Source organism: Camellia sinensis, chromosome 12, assembly GCF_055761805.1.
Source record: "Camellia sinensis isolate YWXY chromosome 12, ASM5576180v1, whole genome shotgun sequence".
In the NCBI taxonomy this organism is placed as follows: Eukaryota; Viridiplantae; Streptophyta; class Magnoliopsida; order Ericales; family Theaceae; genus Camellia; species Camellia sinensis.
The window spans coordinates 157582376-157609144 of record NC_138972.1 but is presented as its reverse complement, the minus strand read 5'-3'; the positions used below and the strand labels follow the sequence as shown (position 1 = coordinate 157609144).

General features: G+C 32.5%; 1 protein-coding gene, 1 long non-coding RNA gene and 1 pseudogene across 43 annotated transcripts; 1 reads left to right on the top strand and 2 right to left on the bottom strand.

Annotated features, from left to right (window-relative positions):
• LOC145804357 (two-component response regulator ORR26-like) overlaps nucleotides 1-2337 on the top strand; it is a 4186-nt pseudogene extending 1849 nt beyond the window's left edge.
• Nucleotides 2108-26769, bottom strand: LOC114276583 (lysophospholipid acyltransferase LPEAT2-like). Of its 42 annotated transcripts, none has more exons than XM_082897810.1 (10): nucleotides 23782-26769; nucleotides 22299-22460; nucleotides 21764-21832; nucleotides 20401-20532; nucleotides 19331-19375; nucleotides 18163-18233; nucleotides 17132-17195; nucleotides 14104-14372; nucleotides 13957-14004; nucleotides 13476-13819 (listed from the first exon to the last, which is right to left on the bottom strand). In XM_082897810.1, the coding sequence occupies exon 1, from the start codon at nucleotides 26525-26527 to the stop codon at nucleotides 25664-25666; it is 864 nt and encodes a 287-aa protein (XP_082753936.1). In that variant the 5' UTR covers nucleotides 26528-26769; the 3' UTR covers nucleotides 13476-13819; nucleotides 13957-14004; nucleotides 14104-14372; nucleotides 17132-17195; nucleotides 18163-18233; nucleotides 19331-19375; nucleotides 20401-20532; nucleotides 21764-21832; nucleotides 22299-22460; nucleotides 23782-25663. The 42 variants fall into 42 exon arrangements, with proteins under 42 accessions (XP_082753966.1, XP_082753967.1, XP_082753936.1 ...); XM_082897812.1 differs by having other exon boundaries at nucleotides 22299-22413; XM_082897831.1 differs by having other exon boundaries at nucleotides 17132-17198; nucleotides 23782-26767.
• On the bottom strand, nucleotides 9301-11419 carry LOC145804124 (uncharacterized). Its single transcript, XR_014345735.1, has 2 exons — nucleotides 11282-11419; nucleotides 9301-9502 (listed from the first exon to the last, which is right to left on the bottom strand). It is a non-coding gene; the product is annotated as an uncharacterized LOC145804124 (long non-coding RNA).

Here is a 26769-nt window from a genome sequence, read left to right as displayed (position 1 = left end):
GTTCCAGCCTTTGATCTATTTCAAACGCCCTTGTGCTCCCGTTCGGATTTTGCAATCTATTTGCCTTTTATTTTATTTAGTTTTATTTCATGTTTTAGTTTCTCTCTCCAAACTCAAGATGTTTATCTTCCTTGAGTTTGAGGGGGGATGTTAACGTATATATGGTATATATTCTTACATTTATTAGGTATTGATTTCCTAGATTTATTAGGTATTGCCATAGTTAGGTCTTTTATAGAATACTCTTTCTCATAGTTAGATTTCTAGTAGGATACTCTTTCTCAGCCTATATACACAAGCCTTCTATTGTATAAGACATATCATTCAATACAATACATTTTATTCTCTCTCTCTCTACTATTCTAACAAAGGCTATAAAGAAACTTAGATGATGAGACATGGATTAGACCAATCTGATGATGGGCAGTTGTTCGGTGGAGGTGACTTGACTTCAGAAAAAAAAGAAAAGATGCTGAAAACAGGCATGACGACAAAGACTTTGTTGATCCTTCTTCAGTGAAGAAAGCTAGAGTAGTTTGGACTGTCGATCTGCATCAGAAATTTGTCAAAGCTGTAAATCAGATTGGATTCGATAGTGAGTTTATTATGACCTTTCCTTTAAAGTGGGAATCAGAAGTCCTACTGATTCTATTTTGTTTTTTTTCTTTTTGTTTTTGTTTTTGGTAAATTGTTACAACTAAGTGGGAGAGAAGACCCACATGCAGGTGAAGGGAATTCGAACCCTTGACCTCCTAGGTGCAACTCTGTAGTTACAGTTGTTTGCAATCTAATTGGTTTTCTGTTATTCGGTTGTTGTGTTCTAGAAGGTGATGATTTTCATCTTTGTTTGGCAGGAGTTGGTCCTAAAAAAATTCTTGACTTGATGAACATACCATGGTTGACAAGAGAAAATGTTGCTAGCCACTTGCAGGTGATACTCGTAACTCTTGCTCAAATATTAGCTGGAATTAACTATCGACGTGGGGAGGTGTTAGTGATGAAAATATATATATTGACAATCGCATTGGTTTGTTTCATATATTTTTACATTCGTGATTAGGGGGTAGCGGGTTTTGAGTGCTGTTGGGGAGTGGGTTTAAGAACCTATTTACGTTTTGTTGGTTAACTTTTTACATTGGTTGTCTTTGGAGAGTAGTATTGTGCTTCATCCTAATTATCTGATATTATGGGTTCTCATATTTTATATAAATGTCTACCTAATTCCACTTGTGCCTTTCTTAAGTAGATTCTATTACTAAGCTCACCATCTATGATAGACCGCACTCATTCTGTGAATGATACCTTCTTCCATTAAAATTAAAATTAAGTACATGTGTTTGAATGATAGCTCTGAAGATTGAAGGGAAATATGCTATCTATTCGATACTCACTGGAAATTTGACAGAGATATTTTCATTGTACAAAAAACGGGCTAAAGGCTTCGTTTGGTGGGGTAAAGCAATTGGATTTATCTTCAAGAGATGCTGCTGCAAGTCTTGGCCTTTAGAATTCGATCAATATGCAACAAAGTGATGCTGCTAGCGAGATCTATGAAATATCTAGCAATAAGACTCTTGTCCAAAATGTCGATCCCAAAATCCACGAAGGTGATCTAAAAGGTATTGTTTCATTGCCAATGGCAGAACCCAAGAAAGCTCCGGTTCATGATATTCCCGATCCTCCATTACAACATATAAGACTTTTGCAACCAAACTAAAACCATTATTTTGGTCTCTAAATGATTTTTGTGACAAAATAAAATTCAACACTAAAAAAATCACTAAAAATGCGCCTAGTAAAGTCTTTAGCGCTAATTTTTGAAAATGTCGCTGAAAATGACAATTAGCGACCAATTTTATATTGTCACAAAATATTTGATTTTACAAGACTAAACATTTGGTCGCTAATACTTCTGTCATAAAATGTCTCAATTTGGTCGCGAAAAACAAAATGATGACATTTTTAATGACAATGATATTTGGTCCCTAAAAGACAAATAACTTTCTCTACAACACATTTTCGTCGCTAAAAATCAAAGTTGGGATAGCTAAAAATGCACAAAAATTAAATGTCATCCAATCATAAAATAAATAAAAAAAGAAAAAAATTGACATCCACAAATCAAAGACACTCTATTACCAAATCATAATGAATACATAGCTCTGAGTATATTCAAAGTTTTCAAATTCAAAATTTCCAAAAATTGACATATCAAGTAATTCTTATCAACAGATAATTGTTGCTATTATGAGGAAGCAGGGCAATGTCACAGCGAAGCTTCTTATACTTTTCATCAAAGGACTCCTCGTCAGCATCACAAACACCAAAGCTCCCTAAGGTAGAAAGGGACACAATTATTTAAAACCAAAATTTCCCCTTCTGCCCAATCTACTTCTGCCTGGCATTCCTTCATCTTCATTGACACTAGAGAAGAAAAATGTGATAAACATTAGAGAGTTACCTAGTCATGAAGAGCTCTACTGCACAATACTCATCACGATTTGTCAATCGCTTAGTAAAATCTCAATATTATCATACATCTATTCTGGCTATAATGATTTCAAGGCTTCATCTCAATACTCATTCATATAGGTGACTAAAAGTAAAAATGGTACATAATCTGTTCAAGGAGAACTAATGAGACACCAACCACATCCTAACAGTGTATTTGTGTATGATCATTGTTTCAAACTTACACACGCTAACGGATTGAGACAGATCATTGACATCAACAGCCACCTTCTATGCTCAGACCATACATCTGGACAAAGAGAATGCATTCCATTCTGTCAATCAATCAAAACAACTGTTAGGTATATGTCTGTGGAAGGATCAAAAGCACAGAACGATAATTAATTGTAAGGATCTGGATCAACAAGGCAGGTCAGGATTACAATGTTAAAATATCAAACTAAAATGAAAAGGAAGACCAATTTGTGTGTGCATGAATTGTAGCAGGAATGAGGGAAACAATTAAGACACTCTTAGAAGTTTGCAAACTAAACCAAACCATAAAATGAATCATGTTTTCAAAATTATGAATCAATGTTTTTATATGACACCCTATCACCTGTATTGTTCACAAAGTTACATAACAAAATAGCCATATCCATGGTCATTTTTAACTATGGTAGGGAAGATGTCTAATGAACCGGACGGATTTGGCTATGATCCACTATCAAATTCCAATTCAGAGTGATACGTATTGCAAATCAGCTGATTCACTTGCAATTTTTATCCCAACAGTAAACCGGGGTGTATTCAAATTGGAGGGCCCACAAACTGGTATGTACTGGCCAATTTCTTGAACCATGGATCACAGAGATAGATACCAGAGCTATATAAAAAAATAATGATAATAACAAGTAAATAAAACAAAAATATTTGCATATGTTGTTTTATGATGTCTTCAAGCTTCTAGAAAATTATGTTTATAAATCTAATCCAACATTGTAGTTTTTGCTTTTCGTAGGGAAGGCAATCTGCTAAAAGCACCAAGAAGGTGTAACATGGTAGGTCTATCTACTGTACAAGGTGACTTGCACCACTAGGAAGTTATGCAATCAAATTTAATTCCTTGTAAAACACGAAATTAATAAAGAAAAATATGTAATTGCCAAAGATAGCAAATTTGAGTTCAGCTCAAATTTAGATACCAGAAAGGAGTAGAAACTTACCATAACAAACAGCAGCATATAAATTAGGAAATCTGTAATTGATAAGTGAAAACTTTCCCAAAACAAAAAATACACAAAATTGACAACCTAAACAAATGCATTTGTGCAAAAACCAATTTAGGTCACAACAAAGCTGTGTGTTGTTCGTCGGCCCATTTTTAGTCAACAACCTCCATAAAATTGCATAAATATGGTTTCTATTAAAGTTAAGTTCCCATAAGAACTGTTATGGACAAGGATATAGAAAACAAGATTTTAGGTTAAGTCAATATTATGTTGAGTATCTCAAAGAGAACCAGCTTGAGTCATGATGAACTATTAAATTGATCAAACTTTAGTGTACTTATCTGGAGCAAAAAGAATACAAACCAAAAGATGGTCCCCAATTCCCAAATCTGTCTTTTTGGGAGCATAATAGCTGGAGGTAACCAATACATCAAAATCAAGTTATATTGTAAGATCATATTTAGAAATACAATCCAAATGAAAAGTAAACCATAGATGGCGCCCTTGCATTCATGATTACTTATATATGTATTCATGATATTTGTGTTTCTAAATGATTCCTAATTCATTAAATAGGACTCAGCTAGTTGTGGTTGTTATATCTAATATATTGCCATTCATAGTTATCTAAAAATAATAATCAGATTTCTTTTACTTGGATTGGGAATTCAATTTTATGAATCAGATTGCTAAAATTGCGAGAAAAAGAATAGAACAAATAAATAAAAATAAAACAATAGTTAGTTTTAATAGAAAAGCAGAGCATCCATGGCATCTCAAATTTATCACTTTGCCATTAGAGCATCTTCAATGGCGCAAGGCAAAAATCATTTTTTGGCTTGCTATAGTGCAAAAATAAATAAATAATAAAATAAGACATTTTTTTGCTATACCACGCCAATGGTGACATTCTATTTTGGCACAACCAAGTTCCAAACTCAACTAACTTTCAAAATTTTCATTGAAGTAGTATCCCAAGCACCATTAACAAACATTCCATGCTTTTTCAAGTTTAGTCATCATTACCTAACATATACATGTTCCAACTTCTCTTTTTTGAGCCACTATGACCAAAGACTCTCAATATCTATATCCCATTTTGACATTGAAACCAAAGCTCAAGCTCAAGCCCCAGATGAGGAGAGCACAGACCCTAATCCATCTTCTCTTACTATGGCTTCTACTTACAGCATATCAATACCATACCAAGGTTCAAGCTACACGATCAGACAAGACACCCCTGTCTTCTCTTCCTACTCATTATCGAATGTAATGCTTTTCATTTGCAAAGTACATTATAACGTCTTTTTAGTTTAAACCAAAATAAGAGGGAAGAAAACAAATATAAACATAATATATGAATTGCTTTAAAGAAGCAAAAATGCTAATGAAGCTTACCTTTGCAATTGCGATCCATGTATAGTTGATTTCAAGCTCAGACTTGCAAACTCAGATCAAGGCAGACCAATGGACAAATTTTCACCGCTTGGGTAAGTATAAAGAGTATTCTCTCCCTTTCTGTTTCATCTAGTGCAAAATATATTCTACATGAATAAATATCTAATTGAACAGACGAATAATGTCAAGCAAGTTGAAGGGAAGAAGAATCATAAAAGACCATCTGGACCTAACCCTGTCGGAAATGATCGTCCCCCATCAAGGCCATGAATCAATGAATGCAATTGTGTCACGTAATGAGTGGAACAGATTATTAGAATATTTCTTTGGAGTTTATGGAGGTTAGACATATTTGCGTTAAGTTAGAAAGATCTTGTGTCTAGGGTGTTATGTTTGTATAAAGATGCAATATATTTGACGTTCTGAATTCTATGACCTTTTTAAAATAGTAAATTAGCACATTTGTTGGTGAAAACCCCTACATCATTTTTAAATGGCTCGTGACATGATTTAAAACAAAACATATATTGGCTCCTAATATTTTTTTCAATGCAGCCAAGGAAAATTCAGTACCTAGCTTCTGAAACTATATCCAAACAATAAATTCATTAGAAAAGCAAATATTATTCGGGGTGATTTGTCAACATGTATAACGGTTTTTCATAAGCTAGACTTATATGTTGCAGCTGATTTGGAAGGCATGGGAAAGTTCATCGTGCAGACTTAGCTGCAATGTCCTTTAATATAATCTATTTCTTCCTTTTATTTAATTGTCCTTTGTCATAGCTCAAGGATGCCAAATGCTAGGTCTGTATCAAATCTACACCCCTGCCAACACCCTCAAACTAAGTTATACGGACTCGGGTACGGATATCGGGTGCGGGTGTGTATCTAGGGGTCGGACACTTCAAAATTAAAAATTAAGAATACGTGGATTTGTATCCAAATTCGGATACGGGTACGAGAATACGTTAAATAGTTTTTTTTAAAAATATATATTTATTATATGGAGATAAGTTATATTATATAAATAACAAACAAAAATCTATAAAGCACGGACACACATACGAACATGGACACAGATACAGGACCTTAGTTGCACGAAGCGGGAGCAGGAGCGGAGAAGCGTGAACTGATAGAAGTTTCTTAGGTTGGGAGCGTCTTGGGGAGTGACAATATATATATATATATATATATTTAATACACATTAGAAGTTTTTTTTATAAATATTTTTATTTTAATATACATTAATTATTTTATTTATTTATTATATTTTTTAAATAATGTGTTATTGTTAATTTTTTTTAATTTTATTTTACATATATGTGTTTGTGCTTTTTTATTAATATGTATAATATATACTCATATATATATTATATTTATATGTGTTAATGTTTTTTTTTCATGCATATATATTATAAAGATTATATATATTAATATTTATATTTTTTTTATTAATGTTTTTTTATTATATATTTATATGTTATTATATATTTATATGTATATAAATGATATCTATTAAATAATAATGTGTTGATTTTTTTTTATTTTTTAAATATATATGTATTTATATAAAGATTATATATGTTTCATCTTTTATATATATATATATATTACTTATATTAGATATATATAGTGACAGAAGGCCAGAAAGAGAGAGAGCGTGAGTGAGACAAAGACAGAAGGCAAAGACGAAGGCAGAGGAGACGACGATCAGCAAGGAGACAATTTGCGCGCTCGCGCGCGCGAGAGAGAGAGAGAGAGAGAGAGAGAGAGAAAGATGATCTGCCAGAGAGAGACGAACTGCGACACAGACCAAAAACACACAGAGAGAGACGACCTTCGAACTGATGAAAGAAGAAGAAAAATGAAGCAAAGGAGGACATACCCAGAGATGACGTTCAAGTTCTTCACCTTCTTTCTCCTCTGTCTCTTTGTTGACCAACAAGCTAGGGTTTTTGTTCATAGCCACCAACGATTCCATCTGGGACAGGATCGCGTTTCTCTCTCTATGGAAGCGCGATTCTTACACGTTTCTTTCTAAGAAACGCGGAATCGCATTTCTTACGAAGATTCGTCACCTGGTTGCATGATTCCTGCAACTAAGTACGGGACATGACAATTTCCAAAAAATGGGAACAACGACATGGCAGGGGACATAGCAAATTTTTTAATTTTTTTATAAATTTTTTAATTTTAATATACATTAATTATTTTATTTATTTATTATATTTTTTAAATAATGTGCTTCAATTAATTTTTTTATTTTATCTTACATAGTTGCACGAAGCGGGAGCGGGAGCGGGAGCGTGGAATTGTAGACATTTCAAGAATCGTTAGTTGGGAGCGTTTGTATATATTTCAAATAATATATAAAAATATATTGTAAGATTATATTTTTTATGGGACTATATATGTTATAAATAAATAAGAATTGCTCCCTTCGTCCCAAAATAATGGTCCCTTTTGGGGAATCTAACTTTTTTTGGTAGTACAATTATTGCATTTGAAAAAAGTTGATTTTCCAAAATTATCCTTTTGATAATACATTTTTTTGGGAATATCAATGTCATAATTGTACTTTTTATATTATTTATTAATTTAAAAAAAGGACAAAATAGGAAATTTATATAATTTTTGTACTTGATTTTTGAAGAGGGACTAATATTTTGGGACAATGAAAAATGGAATAAGGGACTAATATTTTGGGACGGAGGGAGTATAAAAATTATATGTTAAAATATTCTAATTACATGCTTTTATTAGAATTTTTTTAATTTATTCTAAAATATTTTTATTACTTTTTTATCTATTTATTCTAAATTTTTTTTGTTAATTTTATCTATTTATTCTAAAATTTTTTTGTTAAATTTTTTTTGTTTTATATTATTTTCTTAAAAAAATAGCATAATAACATTAATTCAATAAATATAATATATAAATAAATACACATAAATTTATAAAGATAATATATAATATATAAATTAAAACAGATATATATATAATTTATAAAAGTTATATATAATATATAAATAAAAACATATATTTATAAAAACAAATATATATACATAATACGTATTATATATATATATATATATCTTTAATCTGAGAAGAGAAGATCACAGAGAGAGGAGTCACGTGAAGACCAGCGAAGAGGAGAGAGAAGTCGCGATGGCTTGTGTGCGACTCGCGAAGACCAACAAGGAGAAAGGGAGAAGTCTGCGATGGCCTGTGTAGGTCTTGCGATGGCCAGCGATGGAGCTCCGATTGAGAAGAAGACAAATTCGTGATCAGATTCATGTTTCTTTTGCATCAAAATCGCGATTCTTCAACGAATTTGAGTCAGAAGCGCATAATCGCGCTTCTGAGGAAGAATCGTAAGCAGCATGAACGATTCCTGCTACTAAGATTTTACATACATGTATTTATTTTTTTATTAATATATATAAATATATATTATCTTATAAATATATTATATGTTATATAATAATTAATATATAATATATAATAATAATAGTTATTATTATAGTTATTATAATAATAGTTATTAACTATTATTATTATTATGTATAGATAGATACAAATAGATATGAATCAACAGAGATATGAAAAGTCAAGAAGATAAAACAACAGAAAGAGGGAGAGAAAAGCAAAGCGATCGATGGATCGCGATCGCAAGGGAGAGAAAGAAGGCGAAAGAGAGGCTTTTCGAAGTCGTCTGGGTGTTCGACTGGAGGTCTTCAATCTTCGACTGGATGGAGCTTCGACCAAGTTCTCTCTTGCTCTTTCCTCTTTCATTTCTTTTATTGTCTGTAAAAAGCCGTGTCCGAGAGAGAATAGACGAATCCGACACAGATCCCACACTCGCACCCGTGTCGTGTTGTGTCAACACGGGTACTTCACTCCAAAGTGCCAAGTCCATGTAACACAGCCCTCAAATATTGGGATTGGTGGGCATAAAATTATCAAAATATTCAAAAGCTAGCATTCTACATCTGTAAAACAGCCTGCTTTGCTGCTTTGATCCATTGATGGGATTTATGGTTCAACAATTTCTAATTTTTGAAAGAATATGGTGTAGAAGGTTCCCTAAAGAGCACTCAAAAACTTTTGACATAAATATTGGTTTCAAACATCATGATGGATGTGCAAGTCTTTTCAATCAAACAAAAAAGAATTATTTTCATCATTTGTAAGTAAACCTTAAATGAATAAGCTGTAAAGAAAAAAAATGCCCACTATATATTGACTAAGATACAATTTGTTTACATATACAGAACTCACTTAAACTACACTCAATTAAGTATACATTTTCATACCGCACGCTTCCGCTTTGATCGCTTACTCCTCTTTGGCCTAGAATAATCTGGAGCCGGTTAGCTTCCATTAGAAGCATACACCTCATCTAGAACCTCTTCATCCTATAGAAAAAATTGAATTAATGTCTAACCCAGATTAAAAAGCAGTAAGCATTTACAACTAATAAATAAAAATTGCAAACTCTGTTAGATTTCACTTATTGTGGAGTTTATAAAGTTGGAGATCTACTTTACCTTCCATTACGTAAAACACCAAGTCCCTGAATTCATGTAGATATGTCTAAATATATCTTTCAACTTTAATTATGCCTATTTTTAATTTTTTGGTCATGAAAATCAAGAAATCCATCCTAACATTGAAAGTATACTGATTAATTGCTACAAAATCAGGCATTATCATGTATAAGAAACAAAATTCCTCAGAATGATTAAAAGCTTTTTAGCTAATGCTACCTTGATGCAAATAGTCAGGTAAAATGATATTCTTGACTTTCTCAAAAGTCTTATAGGAAACAATTTGTGGAAGAAGTATAGAAAAAGAATCCTTCAACTCTTTGCATCACCAAAAAAACTGCAACTCATACACAAGGGACATGGTTAAGTTGCTACTTTAGTTAATGTCATTAAAAACAAAATAAAAATTTGTTACTTTCCTTCACTGGTAATTCAAAACAAGCATATCCTAATGATTCACGATTATTACTCATGAGTAATCATTCACCGATACATTTTCAAATTACATTCATCCAAAAATTTTATTTGCCATAGTAGTCTCTATTCCATATTTGGACGTTTAATTTCTAGAATTGTTGTAGACTAAATGTTTACAAACATATACTTGTGTTGTGTCAAGTTGTCAACTACTACTTTAGATATTGGGGAACAGTCAAGTCTAATAATATCAACAACCCAAAATCTCTAGGTAATTTTATTTATAAACATAGTAATAATATTAAATCAGCTAAACAATCTCCACACACAGCACAGCTTCCCGAAATCATATCACCTGGGAACTACTACTCGGTACCGACTCAGAAGACTGAGTCAGGACCCCCCCCCCAAAAAAAATGTACTTAGGTAATTTTATTTTTATTTTGAAAAATGAAGAAGAGGCGTACACGTGCGGGAGGTGAGGGACCCAAAAAAAACATATACTTAGGTAATTAAATTTGCGAGTAAACTCATAAGAATTCCCAAAAGTTATGAAGATTTTTATAAGTAAATTATCATAAGTTTAGATTTGTCTCTAAAAGATTATTTTTAGGGACCAAATCTAACTAGTCCCTAAATGTTTCTTGTAGTAGGCAATTTACTGTCATTAGTTGAGTAGTAGGCAATTTACTGTCATTAAGATCTCAAGAGTTTGATAATATACACACACAAGTTCAATCCATCGACGAAGAAGAGGATGATTTAATGAGAGAAAACAGAGATAAACCCAATCTGACAACATATGGAGAGTTTGATCCATAAGGCCAACTGAGAGACGATTCATTCATCATTCTTATTCTTAGTGAGAGAAAACAGAGAAGAAGGCCGTATATATATATATATACACACACACACACAAGTTCAATCCATGTAATAATCAGAAATTGGAAATCAAAAAAAGAAAAATGATAGTGTAACACCTGAAAACTCACTGAAACAACAAATTAACAGCATACGAAATACAGTATTGATCGAACTATGCGAGAAAACAATTCTTCATCTCCAACACGCATTAGATTGGATATACAATACATATATACACACACAAGTTCAATCTATGTAAAGAATTCTTCAATTCCAACACGCATTAAGATATATACATATATACACACACAAAAAGTTCAATCTATGAAATAATAAGAAATTGAAAGTTCGAATTGGAGCTCTTACAGGTCGATTACGGAGATCGATTAGAGAGAGAGAGAAGCGCCAACATTTGAAGAAGATTGAGCTCCTAATCTGCCTTGGAGCTCCCAACTTTAGGGTTGAAGATTGAGCAAACCGTTGAAGTGAGAATGAGCAAGTTAGGGCCCGACTTTTTAATTGTTAAAATAATAAAAATATTTGGTCTCAAAATATTTTTAATGGATAATGACGAAAATATTTGGTCCTAAAGATAATAATATATTAGCAACCAAATTTATTAGTTTTAAAAAATTATGTAAATATTAGGTGAGAATATTAAGACTAGATTTGGCAAGTCCTAAAAAATTTAAAAAGTTAAAAAGTTATACAAAAAGAAAAAAAGTCATTATTATTTATAAATAAAAAATATTAAAAAAATATTTTTATACATTTTTGTAATACAAAAGTTTCATTACACTCTCAGCTGTACTGTCCTAGCAAGAAGGTAGGTCATACACTTTTTGGGCAAAAAAAAAATTACATATGTAAAGCCACAAAGTTTGATGGTAACATTAGGCCCTTACGGGCCCACTAAGGGTTCCGTTTTGATAATCTGAACCGTGCAATATGTAGAACTTGTCGAGACTATATGCCTGTAAAAAATCACGTTAATTGAATATCGTTAACGATATGATCAAATTAGTTTTGTATAAACAAAACGGATGGTGTGATAGTTAACTGTTGAAAAAAAAACTAATCCGGTCATATAGCTATCGATATCCGATCAACGTGATTTTTTACAGGAATATGATACTCGACGAGTTGTACATATTGAACGGTTCAGATTATTAAAATGGGACTTGTGGTGGCCCCCATGGATCGACCATCATTGTCCAAATGCTTTGCCCCGAAGGAGGTAATAATTTACTGTGTAAGACACATTGCCCCCAACAAGGCAGCCATACTACCTACTCAACTTTCTTCCCCTATACATTTTATTTATACAATTTTTTATTACACATTTTTTCGTAAAAAGACAAAAAGTTAACTCGAACATCCATATTTTTTTCCTCAACTTTTTAGTCCAAAAAGATAAAAATTGCACTTATTTAGAACACGCCAAACAACCCCTAAATATAAGGGTTAATTACAAATTTTTTTAAAGTTTCATGCGTTTTTCACTTTAAACTCTAGTGCTTTTTACTTTAAACCTCAAAACGATTCTCCACTATCTTATAGAGACGAAAATGAACGGAGAAGAGGGCGCATTAAAATACAAATGGAACTCCAAAGTTTAATTTGTTAAAATTGAAATACTAAGATTTAAAATGAAAATGGTGTGAAACCTTAGATTTTTTTTTTAATTAACCCAAAAAAAAAAAATGACAAACAGAAAAAAAGAGAGTGTGAACCCAATAATGGAAAAAGTATGCAAGTCTCTTTCTTTGAAATCACACAACAATGGTGTCAATTCTGAATGTTAAACCAATATTTATTTGGCTGAGGGATTGATAATTATTTGTTTATTATTATTTTCTTTTTCAAGTACAACTGGGAGTAGGAGTGGTGGGTAAGGTTATATTAATAAGGAGATGGCTCCAGGTATATTCTGATTAGATTTTAATACAAGAGCACTAATAAAGTGTTTCAGGAAAGGATTGTACAAGTGGGAGTGAGAGTAAGCAGCGAAAGTAGGGAAGGGAGTGGAGGTGACTAGGAAAGAAAGTGTACACCAACCATTTAAAGAAATTACAATGGTAGCTGTGAAGCAGAAAGAGAGAGGGTCGGGTGCTAGAGTGGGGGACAAGGATAGAAAGTGGTTGAAATGAAAGAAAAATAAGAACAAGTTTAACAACAAAGGAAAGGGAGATAGGTAATACGGTAATGTTAATTATGGGAAAAAAAAGGGTTAATTTTATTTTTTTTGTCAACTCTGTTAATAAATTAATTTTGACGAGGGAAAAATTGTAATTTCTAAAATCACAAGAAGTAAACTATATTTCTAGACAAATTTCAAGTAACATATCTATAATTTATCCCCTCTCCCCTCCAAAAAAAAGAAAAAAAAAAAAAACCAATATTTCACTTTATCCCTTTATAGTACAAGTTATGTGCACATAATACCCATGTCATTTGAAATAAACACATAATCCCCTAAACTAAACACTTCACTGTACCCCTATATATACACATAATCCCCTACTATTTGAAAACGTAGACATGTGTAATACATTGTTAATTTTGATGAAGATGGTATATTTTATTCAACAAACCACAAGAAGTTAAGTGACTATTTTCAAAAGAAAAAGAATTATATGCAAATGACCTATCCCTCACTTAAGCCCTTTGTGAAAGAGCTAAAATGTTTCATAGAGCCAAATCTACAAGAAGACTCATCAACCCATCATCCATCACACCATCTCCTTTAACCTCCGATGTATCGACTCTAGACAAGTTCTTGTGCATTAACTGGGGAGAGAAAAGTGCAACAAGCAACGGATTTCTTCTTAAACAGGCGATAAAATCATCCTTGTTGATCCTCCCATCGCTATCGGTATCAAATGATTTGAATAGTTCATGGATCTACAAATGTAAAGTAAAACAAAGCTTCAGTTCGAAAGAATTTCAAGAAAAATATATCGTTGTGGTTACTTTTCTAAGGTTATTGTATGGATTAGACTGACATGTCTATTGAACCCATGAGGATGTTAATTACTCACCTCAAACTCGTCCATGTTTGGAATAGCCAGCTTAATGGAATCTCCCAACTGAGCCATCCATTTACCAACGAAGAGTACATAACTTAAACCTTATCCAAAAGTATAATAAATAAAAGGGAATACCAAGGAAAAGAGTATGAGACATACTTCTTGCTCGGAAATGTAATGGTTTCCACCAGTGTGACACTCAGCGAAGGCCAATTCACGGCTCGTCTGAAAATGGTTGCTGTAGGACATGAGCTGACCCATATAGGAACTGCAAACAATAGATTTTCCATCTATGAGAGGCTCTGTATTGGCTTTGTGCAGACACAGTTGGGAGCAATTGGGGATCGCATGTATAACTAAGAGAGAGATTATCCCTTGCTTGAATGCTATTTTACCCTTTTTTTCTCCACATCAAGGACTCCAAATATCTACAACATAGAATAATTGCCATGAGATAGGTGATGAAATCAAGAAAAAATAACTTCTTAAATATGAAAACTTTCTCAAATCAAGTAGCTGTAAATTGTAATGTTGTTTCACATTTCATGGACAACAAAATTTAGTCACGCATCTAATTTATTTCCCCAGCAAAGGCCTCATATCCATCCATTCAAGACTAAGGCCTAGTATTGTCTACATAGTTATACAACTATGAAGCATGGGTATTTTGGCAAACAAGCCATACCAGTACCGGGTACTCACTGGCGAATGGTACTTCGTATGGTGTACTTCTGCACACCTACTGGATACACGAAACACGTATTCAAATTTTTGGAATATTCAAACGTACCTAATATATACCTAAGTTATACCGTACCTTAGTCGAAACACTATTTTCTTTACTACAAAGATAAAATTTCTTTCTCTAGACTTTTTATTTTTATTTTTAATTTTATGCTTAGCATGATTATAAAATGGGAGACTTACGTGTAGGTCCTACTAAGTGGACTTATTGTCCAATAGGTTATATGATAATTTATGACATTTTTTATCATACACTAATAAAAAATGCTATTAATTGTTAATTTTTAGTGATAGATTAAAAATTGTCACAAAAAATGTTACTAATTATAAGTTTTAGCAACAGTTTAAAAAAATGTTATTAATTTTTAACTTTTAATGACAGTTTGAAAAATTTATCACAAAAAAGTCACTAATTGTAAGTTTTAGTAACAATTTATAAAAAAACATGACAAAAAAAGGTCACTAATTGTCAATTTTTAGCGACATATGCAAAAAATTGTCACATTGTACTAGGTCTTATTTTCAATAGGATTTGATGAGAATTAAGTCTAATTATTAGGACCTATTGATAGTTTACCCTTATAAATAAAATCAAGCTGTGATTTGTAAATTATTTAATATAATGACATTTAATTTTGGTTTATACATTTACTTTTGGCATTCAATGTTAATTGTGGATTGAATCTTAACAAATTAAATCATTTAATCAATTTTTGTATTATTCCAAATTAAAAATAAATATTTTTTTTACAAACATACCAAGCGTTATCCGTACTCTAATTTTTTTAGATTTTGCCATATCGACATACTCGTATCGTATTAGTATCTGTACCCGTGCTTCATAATTATACAATATTGCATTTTCCTAGTAGTAACCATAATTTCACATCCATTTTGTGTCACCAGCAACTATGTTCAAGTCATCACAAAGACATAACATGGGTCAACATCTAAGAAGTACGAACAGACATGGGACATCACCACAGTCCAACATTGAAAGTTAGAGAGTGACTCATCAAATCATAAGAAAATAGATACACAACAGCAAATAAGAGTACTATTACATAGCAAATCGCATAGTATACGATTCACAAATCTAATATATTGTCGTCTTAACGTATATTGTCTTCTCCTTTAATTAACTATCATCTGTGCAACTTAATGCTTAAGTATTTTTGTTCAAGTAAATCAGAGGAATTAATGACCATGATAATTGTCATAGCCTTGCAGTCACTGGTGCAAAGTTCCTGGAGAACATCGTTCAATACTTGCTGCACTCAATTCTGTACAGGTTGATAAGAAAAATAAAGGAAAAACATGCTTCTAGTATTTTTTTCATTTGATACTTAACACAAGTTTTAATCAAGTGTGACAAGCCATTGCAGCTTTGGAATCCAATCAGGAGCTGAGCATTCTGTTATACAACTTTGGAATGTCAGGGTCCCCAGTCTGCAAGTTCCAAGTGGTAATATCTTTCTTTATTTTATTTTTTATTTTTGGACATTTGCAATCATAGCCTTGCGAGGAGGGGAACCTTGTCCATGGCAAGACAAGAACCCTTGACCTACATGAGCGATGCAAGAATTCTGGTCAACTAAACTAGTCCTACTTGGTTATGTATACATACTGAAAGTAGTCATATCAATCCACGGATAATAATCAATCATCTTTCAATTTCCTAATTGATTTGCTTCTAATTGGGCAATATGTGTATTTAGAGTGTCCTCACCCTTGTAATGGGATCGTTTAAGTTGTAATTGAACTTTCTAGTAGTGAATTATATTGATATAATCATTGATGATGACCGAGACAGATAGAGCAGAATTTGTGTCAAACACAGAAGTGCAGATTACTATAATGACTTCTCTCTCCTCCCACACCCTCTCTCCTTCCACACCCCACTCCTTACAGGTAATTTATCCTCTTTTAAAATATGGTCAAATTGAAAATTTTTGTATGAGCCTTTGACTTGATATTTCTTCATGATTAAAATTTTTCTCTAAACTAGATGAAATTAGTAACACAACAAATGAGTTCTGCGGGTTACATATTGTCCAGTGTGAGGACATGTTGCCCAAGTGTCATAAATCATGAAGTTTAATTTTTGAATAAAGAACAGCTTTAAAATGTGTTCTACATAACTCCGGAAGTGTGAAAAGTATTGGCATTTGACACAAACACAAATCCTTGTTAAAAATTGTCATGCCTGTCTTGTGACAATTTTATTGTTCAAATGTATATCGACCTTCACTCTATGGCAAATTAATTTTTAAAATATATATATGTAACAAATGAGTTTGCAGTTCAAATGTCAAAAATTGAAAAAGAACTAGACAGAGATAGCATACTTAAAAGAGGCCTTTCAAGCATAGAGACACAAACAAGATATTCATATTAAAGATCAGCAGGTTACATAAAAAGTGAAAAATACTTGGTAACTAACCTTTTCAGAAAGATTACAAGCCTTCAATCTCAGGACCCTGAAGAAATCGTGGATTCTAACCTGTCTGCTATGAGCAGGATGCAAATAGTGAGATAAACAATTCTTGCATCACCGTCAACTTAAGGGCTATTGTTATTAACATAAACTTAAATGCAATTAGACAAACTCAAGAGAGAAAAGAAAGCATTTTAGTGCTGCATGTTGCAACTAGGACAGAGTTAAGCATATTTAGATACATATGGTCTACATCTTCAGTTCAGTGAAGCACTACAGTATGTTATAATAGTCACAAATCACAATATAAAAAAAAAGTGTCAATTTCGAAACCCAGTTATTGGAAGAAAATTGAGCTCACATGTTTTAAAATCATGCATAAAAGAAAAAATAAAGAGAAAAGAAAAGCCTGATATGATAATGATTAATGAATTTCAGTGCAACAGTAGGGTTATCCAGTGCACAACTAAGACACAGCATACTGATATTTTCACAGAAATACTCATGATCAACGTTAATTATAACCCTACCAAGGATTTGATATATCAGAGAAAAATGGGAAGAAGCAATTTAAATATGCTTTTAAATCAAATAATGAAATATCAAGAATAATTTCATTTAGCCACCAAAAAATCCTTCATTTGCATCATTGGCATGGATGCAGCTTTAGTTCAATGAAAATATACTTTTTAATAAACTCAAATAAAAATCACATCTACAAGTGAAAGAAAGGAAAAAGAAACAGGACAGAAAGAGCACATGAAATGAAGGATAAAATAAAAAATAAAAAAACAAGTAGATCACTCATCCATGATTCAAATACCCTGTTCAATAATCTTGTGCGACAGAATGAAGGAAAAGTGATCACATTTAGGGACTTGCATGTAGGTAAGGTGGCATGAAGTTCTAGATGAACAACTCAAGTAGTTTTGATCAAAAGTATATTATAAATAGCTCCTTACAGGAAAATGAAGCCATACATGATAATTATTGTATTATAGAAATATCACTAAAATTAAAATTTCTTGTCGTCATACCTGGAATTTGGATTCATGGATAGAAATGTATCCAGAAAGTCCATAGCTTTTGAACTGCTTAAATCGAATGTCTGGCAAAGAAGAGATATAATCCATTTCATCTTCTTTCCAATTGACCAATTAATATAAAATTGAGAGTAATCCATTAATGATGAACTAGAATACTGAATAAGAAGAGAGAAATTTGGTTTAGAGAGGGATCAATGTATTTAGAATAATTGATGGTAATCAAATTACTTGAATCTTCCTCTGCATTTAAAAAAAACAAGGATAATTTATTGCAAACCAACAGAGACAATAGGCATGCGCTATGTGCAGAATGCACCCCAATTAAAAAACCAATGGAAATAAGCTCTCTACAAAATCCATAAAACCAAAGTGTTACCACAAAACATTAACACCCAAACGAATTAGATTTTGGAAAGCACGTTCCAAAACATGGTAAATTTTTGTTCCAAAATCATAAATTTAATGATCTCAAAAGGTTTTCAAATATATTTCCTCGAAGGTTTCCTTGGGAGGAAAATAAAATTCACAATTGAACTAAAACCTTAGGTGAGTAACGTTTTGAAAGGATAAAACACCAAAAATGGGTCATGGACAAAAAATAAATGGGCAAGCTCGATAGAGTGCTCTTGACTATAGGAACACACAACAACATGCATTCGAAGCACCCAAAAATAATTCTCTAGAGCCATATGTAAATTACAAGTCTATAAAGCTCATTTTCAATTTTTCATCATTTTAACCAATAGATACAAAAGCATGCTTCGTTCTTTTCTTCTAAAATGTGTTACACATTTATATTAAATATACACACACACCAAAAAAAAACAAAACCAAAAGATACTGAGCCTTCGTTTGACAATAACTTTTTTAGTTGACTTTTTGGTTTTTTTTGACTTTTTTAGCCTGGGATTTTTTTGTTCGTTTGGTATTCTTGATTGGCTTTTTGGCTTTTTAGCTTTGGAATGGTGGATTTTTTTTTGTGTTTTTGTGATTTTTGGCTTTTTGTGATTTTTTGACTTTTTTTTGTCCTTTTGTGATTATTTAGCCCAACACAATTACCAAACAACCCCTGAAGATATGATATGAATCTATTTGTATTTTCACCATATTATAACACAACTAAAGTATTCATATATAAATCATTCAATTAAAAACTCACTGATTCCACATTTGCCATTTCAACAGTATGTAGTGAGGGATTTTCCTGCGAAGCATACAAATGACAAAAAAATTAGGGTGGACTCCATAGAGGACTTCAAACTCCCCCAGAGAGAGAGAGAGAGAGAGAGAGAGAGAGAGATGCAACTTAATTTTATAAAACATGTGGTATTCTACGGTTGTTTCCATCATTCCTACGAGTCTTCCAGCATATCTCTTGGACATGGAATACATTTGCATAATTTAAATAAGGAAAAATGCTAAAGACAGCCTTTGGGCTGTCAACAGTACCAGGGGACGTGTAAAAAGTGTGTCCAAATTTGTGAAAATGCTTTGGGATGTGTAAAAAATACATTGAGAGTTTTTTGGCGTTTTCTTCCCCTTATTGGCAGCCCATTGGGCTGTCATTAGCATGACTCTTTAAATAATTTAGCATTATTATTTATTAGAAAAAGGCTTGTATAGAAGTTAGTAGACAAGATGAGAAATTTACAAAAAGTTTTCCAAGTAAATATGAAAAAATATTAAAGAAACCAATGAAGCTAAAGTTGCATCCGGGAAAGTTCCTGGACAGTTTTCTAAGGCTAGGCAATAAACACTATGAACAAACACAATGTTTCCAAACAACATATATACTCCCTAGAATTTGGCCAAAAAAAAAAAAATACTCTTCCATCAAAGTGGAAACATACAACGGAGAAATGAATACTGAAATACCCAATTTGAAAGAAATCAAACTTGGCAAACCAGAGTACACTAAAATATTTTTAGTAATGCATGTGAAAGAGAGTTGAAGTTATTTATTTTGGAAAACAAGAATTACAAGCGTTAAATGGTGTGCTTCAAGGCCTACACCTAACATATTATGAGATCCCAAGGAGACAATGTAAATTCCATCATTGCAGCTGCATCAAATATTCTTGGTCCATCGCAAAAAAGGCCTTCAAATTAAGTTTAAGAGCTGAAATCTAGCACTTCATAGAATGTTTGAATGAAGTACAAGATCATTTTTGCCGAGCTAAAAGCAAGATTAACTATAAAAGCCAAAACACATGGAGCACGAAAAGTGACCTGTTTGGACTCGGAAGCTTTTGCAAGCAACATGATGTCCCCATAGGAATGAAATGTTTGTACAGTTAGTGTAACCAAGCAAGACTCAGCAATCCAGGATTCAATCTAAGACTAGACTAGAGATATGTTGTTCTGCAAACCAAACAAGTCAAGTGTTAGTTCAACTTGTTGTAACAGAGTTAGTTAGGTAGATATTTTGTAAACATGTGGAGTGTATATAATTTCAGATCTTCAAATTTCCAGTGGAAATTTTGTTATACATGGCTCTGCCCTAGGAATCATGGCAATACACCAACAGCTACTAAAAGAATACAAAAGGGAAAAATTTCCCAAACTAAAGACGGACAATAGGAAACTATTCCTCCAATTGTAATAAGTTAACATAGTGCATGTAGAAGACACGAGGGCTGTTGCATGTGCACTTACACCCAATTTTAATAGGTACCATATGCCATTTGTTTAGAACCAAATAACATGAAAACGTGGACAATACATGAATGAAAACTTTTTGAAATGGATTTATCTTTAATCTATATGAGGAACAAAATTTTCGTTTGTTTCCGTTGAAATGGTCAAAGTGTTTCCAATTCCCAAGAGGTCGAAACGAAACACTAGTGGAATAATAAAATTCTAGTGTTTTCATTGAAACACATCAAAACATAGTGAAACACACCAAAACATAGTGCGATATACTGAAAGAGTAAATTGTATCTATACAAATTTAGAAATTTTCATTTATTGCTACTGTTTAAGTAAGTTTTTAGACCTCATTGGAAATTTTTGTTTAATAAAATTGAGTTATTTGACAATGCTTAATAATTTTTAGTTCATGGTGACATTAGTTTTTTAATTCTTTTACTTGAATGGCTATAATCAATTATTAGCTTTTATACATTTAGATATATTTCAATTTATATTTTCAAACATTTCTATTTAATTTTTATTTCATAAAATATTTCCGAGATGTTTTTGTTTTTGTACTATTTGAAACAACACACCGAAAATTTTGATCCTTGTATATATATAATATTACTTGAAATCCAAGGACCAGGAATCATCAATTGGCTAATTCTTTGTGCACAGAAGCGAAAAAAAAGGGCAGGCTTCCACACACAAATGCAGTAGACATAACATCACACAAATTCAATTACAATATTTATGGTGTGTTGAAGATCCACTGGCTCTGAATTGCTTAGGAGATTAAGCATATGAAATACAGAACATGTTGACATTATAAAAAATAATTAAGGAATTGTATGTAATGTGCCCATTAAAAACTATGATGTATAAGAATATAATTAGCATTAAAATATTAAGTAAAGCCAACAAGGAAACAAAGATTAATCAAATAATGTTGACTCACCCTTTAAGCAAAATGGGCAGCATTTTCCTACTGATTTTCAAGGGGTAAGATAACAGGATGATACTCTACCTGTACAATTTAATAAATGGCTTCAACTTTTTACAACATACAAGTTATTTTGTAACCAAAATTCAAATTATAATATAGTCAAGGACACATCATTTAAATGCATATACATTTAAGTTGATGAATAATCAGCATTGATGATCTGCGAGAGTGAATTAGTTATCAAAAGAAAAATAGCAAATTTGGGCATCACTATAACAACCTATATATATGAATTGCCACTTCACACAACATACTACCCAAAAATTTTACAAACAAAAATAGTGGGGTAAGCCAAACTCACTACATTTTTAGTATAAAAAATCACTCAACATAGCTCTATGAAATTGTGAAACTTTGAACATTCTAAACATGAGCTTTCCCAAAGCTATATTTCCCCTAAACAAAATGATAGGCCATATGATGCAAGTTAGGTAAAGACATTATGAAAGACAACAACAAAACGGTTTCAACTAAAGAAAATTCTTACCAGGATTGGTCAAAGTGTACATGGGGATAACGAACAATCACTAGATGGACAAGATATCCAGGGACAATTGCACCAAGTTGGAAAGAAATGAGAACTCTTCCATTTGTTGTGGTTCCTTCGGGAAATAAAAGCAGGCAAGGAAATCTATCGGAATATGCCTCTCTTTCAAATCCTTGAAAGCACATATCCGTATCAAATAATCCCTTATAGATTGATAAAACTTCTCTGAATTCTTTTCATACAGAAAATGTAACATCTCCAAGTATACAATTAAAATTGCTTTCAATTTCCATATTTATTAGAATAGCTCACCAAAAAGAAATTTGAACACCAGATATGCGTATATTTGTTTGTAACCTTTTAAGTTTGCTCTTCCAACAACAAAAAAATTATTTAATTTTTCTAAGCATTTGCAAACTACTTAGATAATTTCATAGCATTTCATTCTCTTTCCTTTTTCTTTTTTTTTTTAACATTACCCTCATTTGACTGGCCAAAAAATTCCCGCTTCAACAAGAATTTACACCAGCTTAATCACTTTCAATTTGACTTTTCCCTAGTCACTAGACAGGTAACAACTTAACAAATACAAAAATAATTTATTAATGACTAGCATATAGAAAACCCAAAAAACTAAGGTTTGGTTTTCATAATCAATTTTGAAAGATAATTTTCTAAAAATTTGTTTGGCTGTATATTCTAAAAATATTTTTTACAAATTTGAAAATCCAAAACTCATTTAGTTTTTAGAAATTGAAATAATTTTTAAAACTCTGTTCAGTTTTGGCGTTTTCAAAAATAGTTTTTAAGTTTTAATCCATATTTTATAATTTTCAGTGAACTCTTTAAGTATTTTAATCAATATTTTTTAAAATTTTTAGATCCACTCAATCTAAATACACCTAAAACATATTAAATTTATTAAAAAAATGGTTTAAAAAATCACTAAATATTTAATACATTTTTGTATTTATTTTGTATTTATTAAAATTTTTAAATATTTTTTAATTTAATTTTTTTTAAGTATATGTAGATTAGATGCATCTAAAAAAAAAAAAAGCCAATATATTAAAAAAATATGAATTAAAAATTTTAAAACTATTTTTGAAAATTGCAAAACGAAACAAAATTTTAAAAATTATTTACTCATTCCATAACAGTCATCTGAATTTAAATTTAACATATGTTTTTCATTATTTTCAAAAATATTTTTTGTTAATTCAAAATACAAATTTATTTTGTTTTAACTTTTTATATGAATTTGCAAATAAGTTCCTCATCCAAAAAAATTCGATTAACTTGAAAATATAATGTATTGCATACTTCAGGGATCCCTCATTCAAAAAAAAAAAATTAAAAATGATAAGCAAAAACAGTTATGGTTTTTCATATGATTTTCTATTTTTGAAAAAATATTTTGTTTTTAAAATCTGAAAATATTTTTAAATGTATATATTTATCAAATTAGTTTATGTTTTGATACCTGGCAATTTGATTGCTTGTATTGCGATGGGAATTTCCACATGGTTTAGAACTTAGAATCATCAATCATCAACCATCAACGTCGACACAAGGAATGTGAGCTAAGTGGGGCCAATATTTGCCTTTCCCCTTTTCACACTTCCCTGTTAGTTTCCGACTTCCCCCGATGATCGACAATCTCTTAAGTGAGGGAGGCAACCTTTGCACTAGTAAAGATTTGAACATAGGGCAACCACCGATTTTAAGAAATTCAAGAGAGGCGAGATTTTGAAACAACTTAGAAGATAGCTTCTCCAGATTTCGGAAACTTGAGATATGAAGATCGATCAGAGAGGTGGGCAGCAACATCCCATCTATCGGAAAGTTGGAACCCACTGAATGTTCTTCATCTTTGCCTTCAATCAACAAGATTTTAAGAGAGGATAAACTGTGCAAACCAATCTTCTTGAAGTTGTTCCATTCTGAAATATTCAAATACAGCTCTTGAAGAGAAGTGAGGTAGTTGATGCTCTGCAATTTGTGTGGTAGGGCCTTCAGTTTTTTGCATCCCCTGATATTCAAATATGTTAGATTTGTTGCGGAGTGGAACCATCCTTCCGGAATGTACTCCAAATTCTTACACCCATACAAGATCAATCGACTGAGATTCCTGAGATTATTATTATTAGGAAGGGCATCTGGCAAGTATTTGAGCATATAACAACCCCAGATTCGAACAGACTCAAGAGATGGATAGTTAATTTCCATCCCCTCCTCTACTAGCAGTGCCTCCAACTTTTTACACCTCTCAATCTCAAGGTGTTTGAGTGTGGGTGGTAGTCCCCCACCTCTGCACAATATCAAGCATGTGAGGGATGGACAATTCTCAAACGTTAACACTTCAAGATTATTGTCATTAATTTGTGTTATCCACCCAAATAAGGATTGCAGAGCCTCACAATTACGTATCTTGAGTGTTTTCAACGTGCACGGAAAACCTATCTTTGGAAAAGAGCCGAGACTTGGACAGTTATAGACATACAACTCTTGAAGAAAAGTGAAGGTATGTAGCAGCTGTGGCAGTTTCTCCAACTTTTCACAATTATATATTCTTAGATGCTCAAGCCTCGCTATGCAAGGGAGTCCCTCTTCTTGTTGTTGCTGATGTTGCCCTTCATTTTCTTCATCCTTGTCTTCTTCAAACAATGAAACAAGTTGGGGACAACCTCTAATTTGCAAACTTCGGAATGCAAGGAGACTGTGCTGCACTCTCACCTCATTCTTCCACAGTGTCTTAAGTTCTTCACAACTTGTAATCTTCAATGCTTTGAGTTCCATTAGCCCATGAGTAACCCATTTCGGCAAGAGCTCGAGTTTCTTGATCATCCCAATGCTCAAGGAAGTTATTAAACTCGGATGCTTACACTTTGCATTTGCCGATATCACTTCATCATTAGCCATACTCCCCATCTCAAGGACCGTTTCAAGGCTTGTTAGAGGGCCGCCATTCATAGCTATACAGGTGAGTGATGGGAGGCTAATGCTGGAACCTTAAACTAGGAATTGCGGGCACTCTGAAATCTTTAGATTATTCAAACAAGGTAGATCAGCATGTAAAAGTCCACCGAGTGTCCTAGCAGCGAGAGGCAAACCTTTACATTTCTTCACAATTTTCTTACCAATTGATACCAAATTTGGATTTGCATCAATACTTGTATTCGCAAAGGCATGTTGTGTAAACAATGACCAACAATCCTCATCTGATAGGATCTTAACGTTATGGAGTTCAACAGTTGCCATCATTGTTGCAATGTCTCTGTTACGTGTTGTCACCACGACTTTACTCCCTTGGGCTCCATCATTGAAAGGTTTCTTCAAAACATTCCAAGCATTGTAGTCTTCGTTCAGACATCGTCTAAAATAATTAAAAACTTCCTTCCCGCCAAAGCCTTCTGTAGTTCAACTTGAGCTTGATCCAAGTTATTAAAACTACATGTTTGGGAAGTCACTGAATCATAAATAGTTTTTGTTATTTTCATAATGTCAAACTCATTTGACACACAGACCCATGCTTTCAGATTGAAATACTCCTTCACAGTTTCATCCTTGTATACCATCTGAGCGAGGGTGGTCTTGCCAATCCCACCCATACCCACAATGGGACTTACTCCAATGTTGTTATCACTTGATTCATCCCCCTTTACGAGCAACTTAATTATCTTACTCTGATCGTGTTTTCGGCTGTAAACGCGAGGTTCATCAAATAAAGATGTAGACTCTGGTCTTTGCCAAGTCTTAGTAGGTGTGGTGGTTCCAACAATCTTAACCAAATTAAATTTTGAACATTGTTCAAAACTATTGTGCAATCTGGTATTGATCTCCTCAATCTTGGACTTCATTTTAAAATTAAAGATAACATCTGTTGGCTTGAAATTAGGGATAAGGTTCCATACCTTGCTGGAACTAGCTTGGCGTGGCTTTGCCTTGAGCTTGTGTTGCAAAGCTTCGGTGGCGAACTCATCCACTAAATCATCCAAATCATATGCTAGATCCTGGAGATCGTCAAGCCATAGGTTCACAGCTGGAACTGTCATTTGCTTCTCCTCTGCGTCAATCAGAACAGCTTCAATTTGGCGCAGCATCTTTGTCCAATTGGTCAGCTGGGTATCAATACCTTCAAAGGCAGGTAATTTCGAGGATGCAAAAGAGGTCATCTTCTCAAACAGCAATTTGATGAAGCCAGAGAGAAAGATCTGTGCTAGAGGCATTGTTTCCGATTACAGAAGGAAAAGAAAAAACCAACAGATCAGAAGCAAAGCAAAGCAAAGCAAAGCAAAAAGGTTGTTGACTTTTTTCTTAGTGAAAAAAGCTTTAGCAGTCTAAAAAATGGCTATATTTTTGTGAGAAGAAGAAGAAATTGAGTGCTCAGAGTTAAGTCAAAAATATAGTCTCCTTTCATTAGCCGTCTGTCACTCTGCGAAAACAACATACAAATTAAAAAATAAAAATA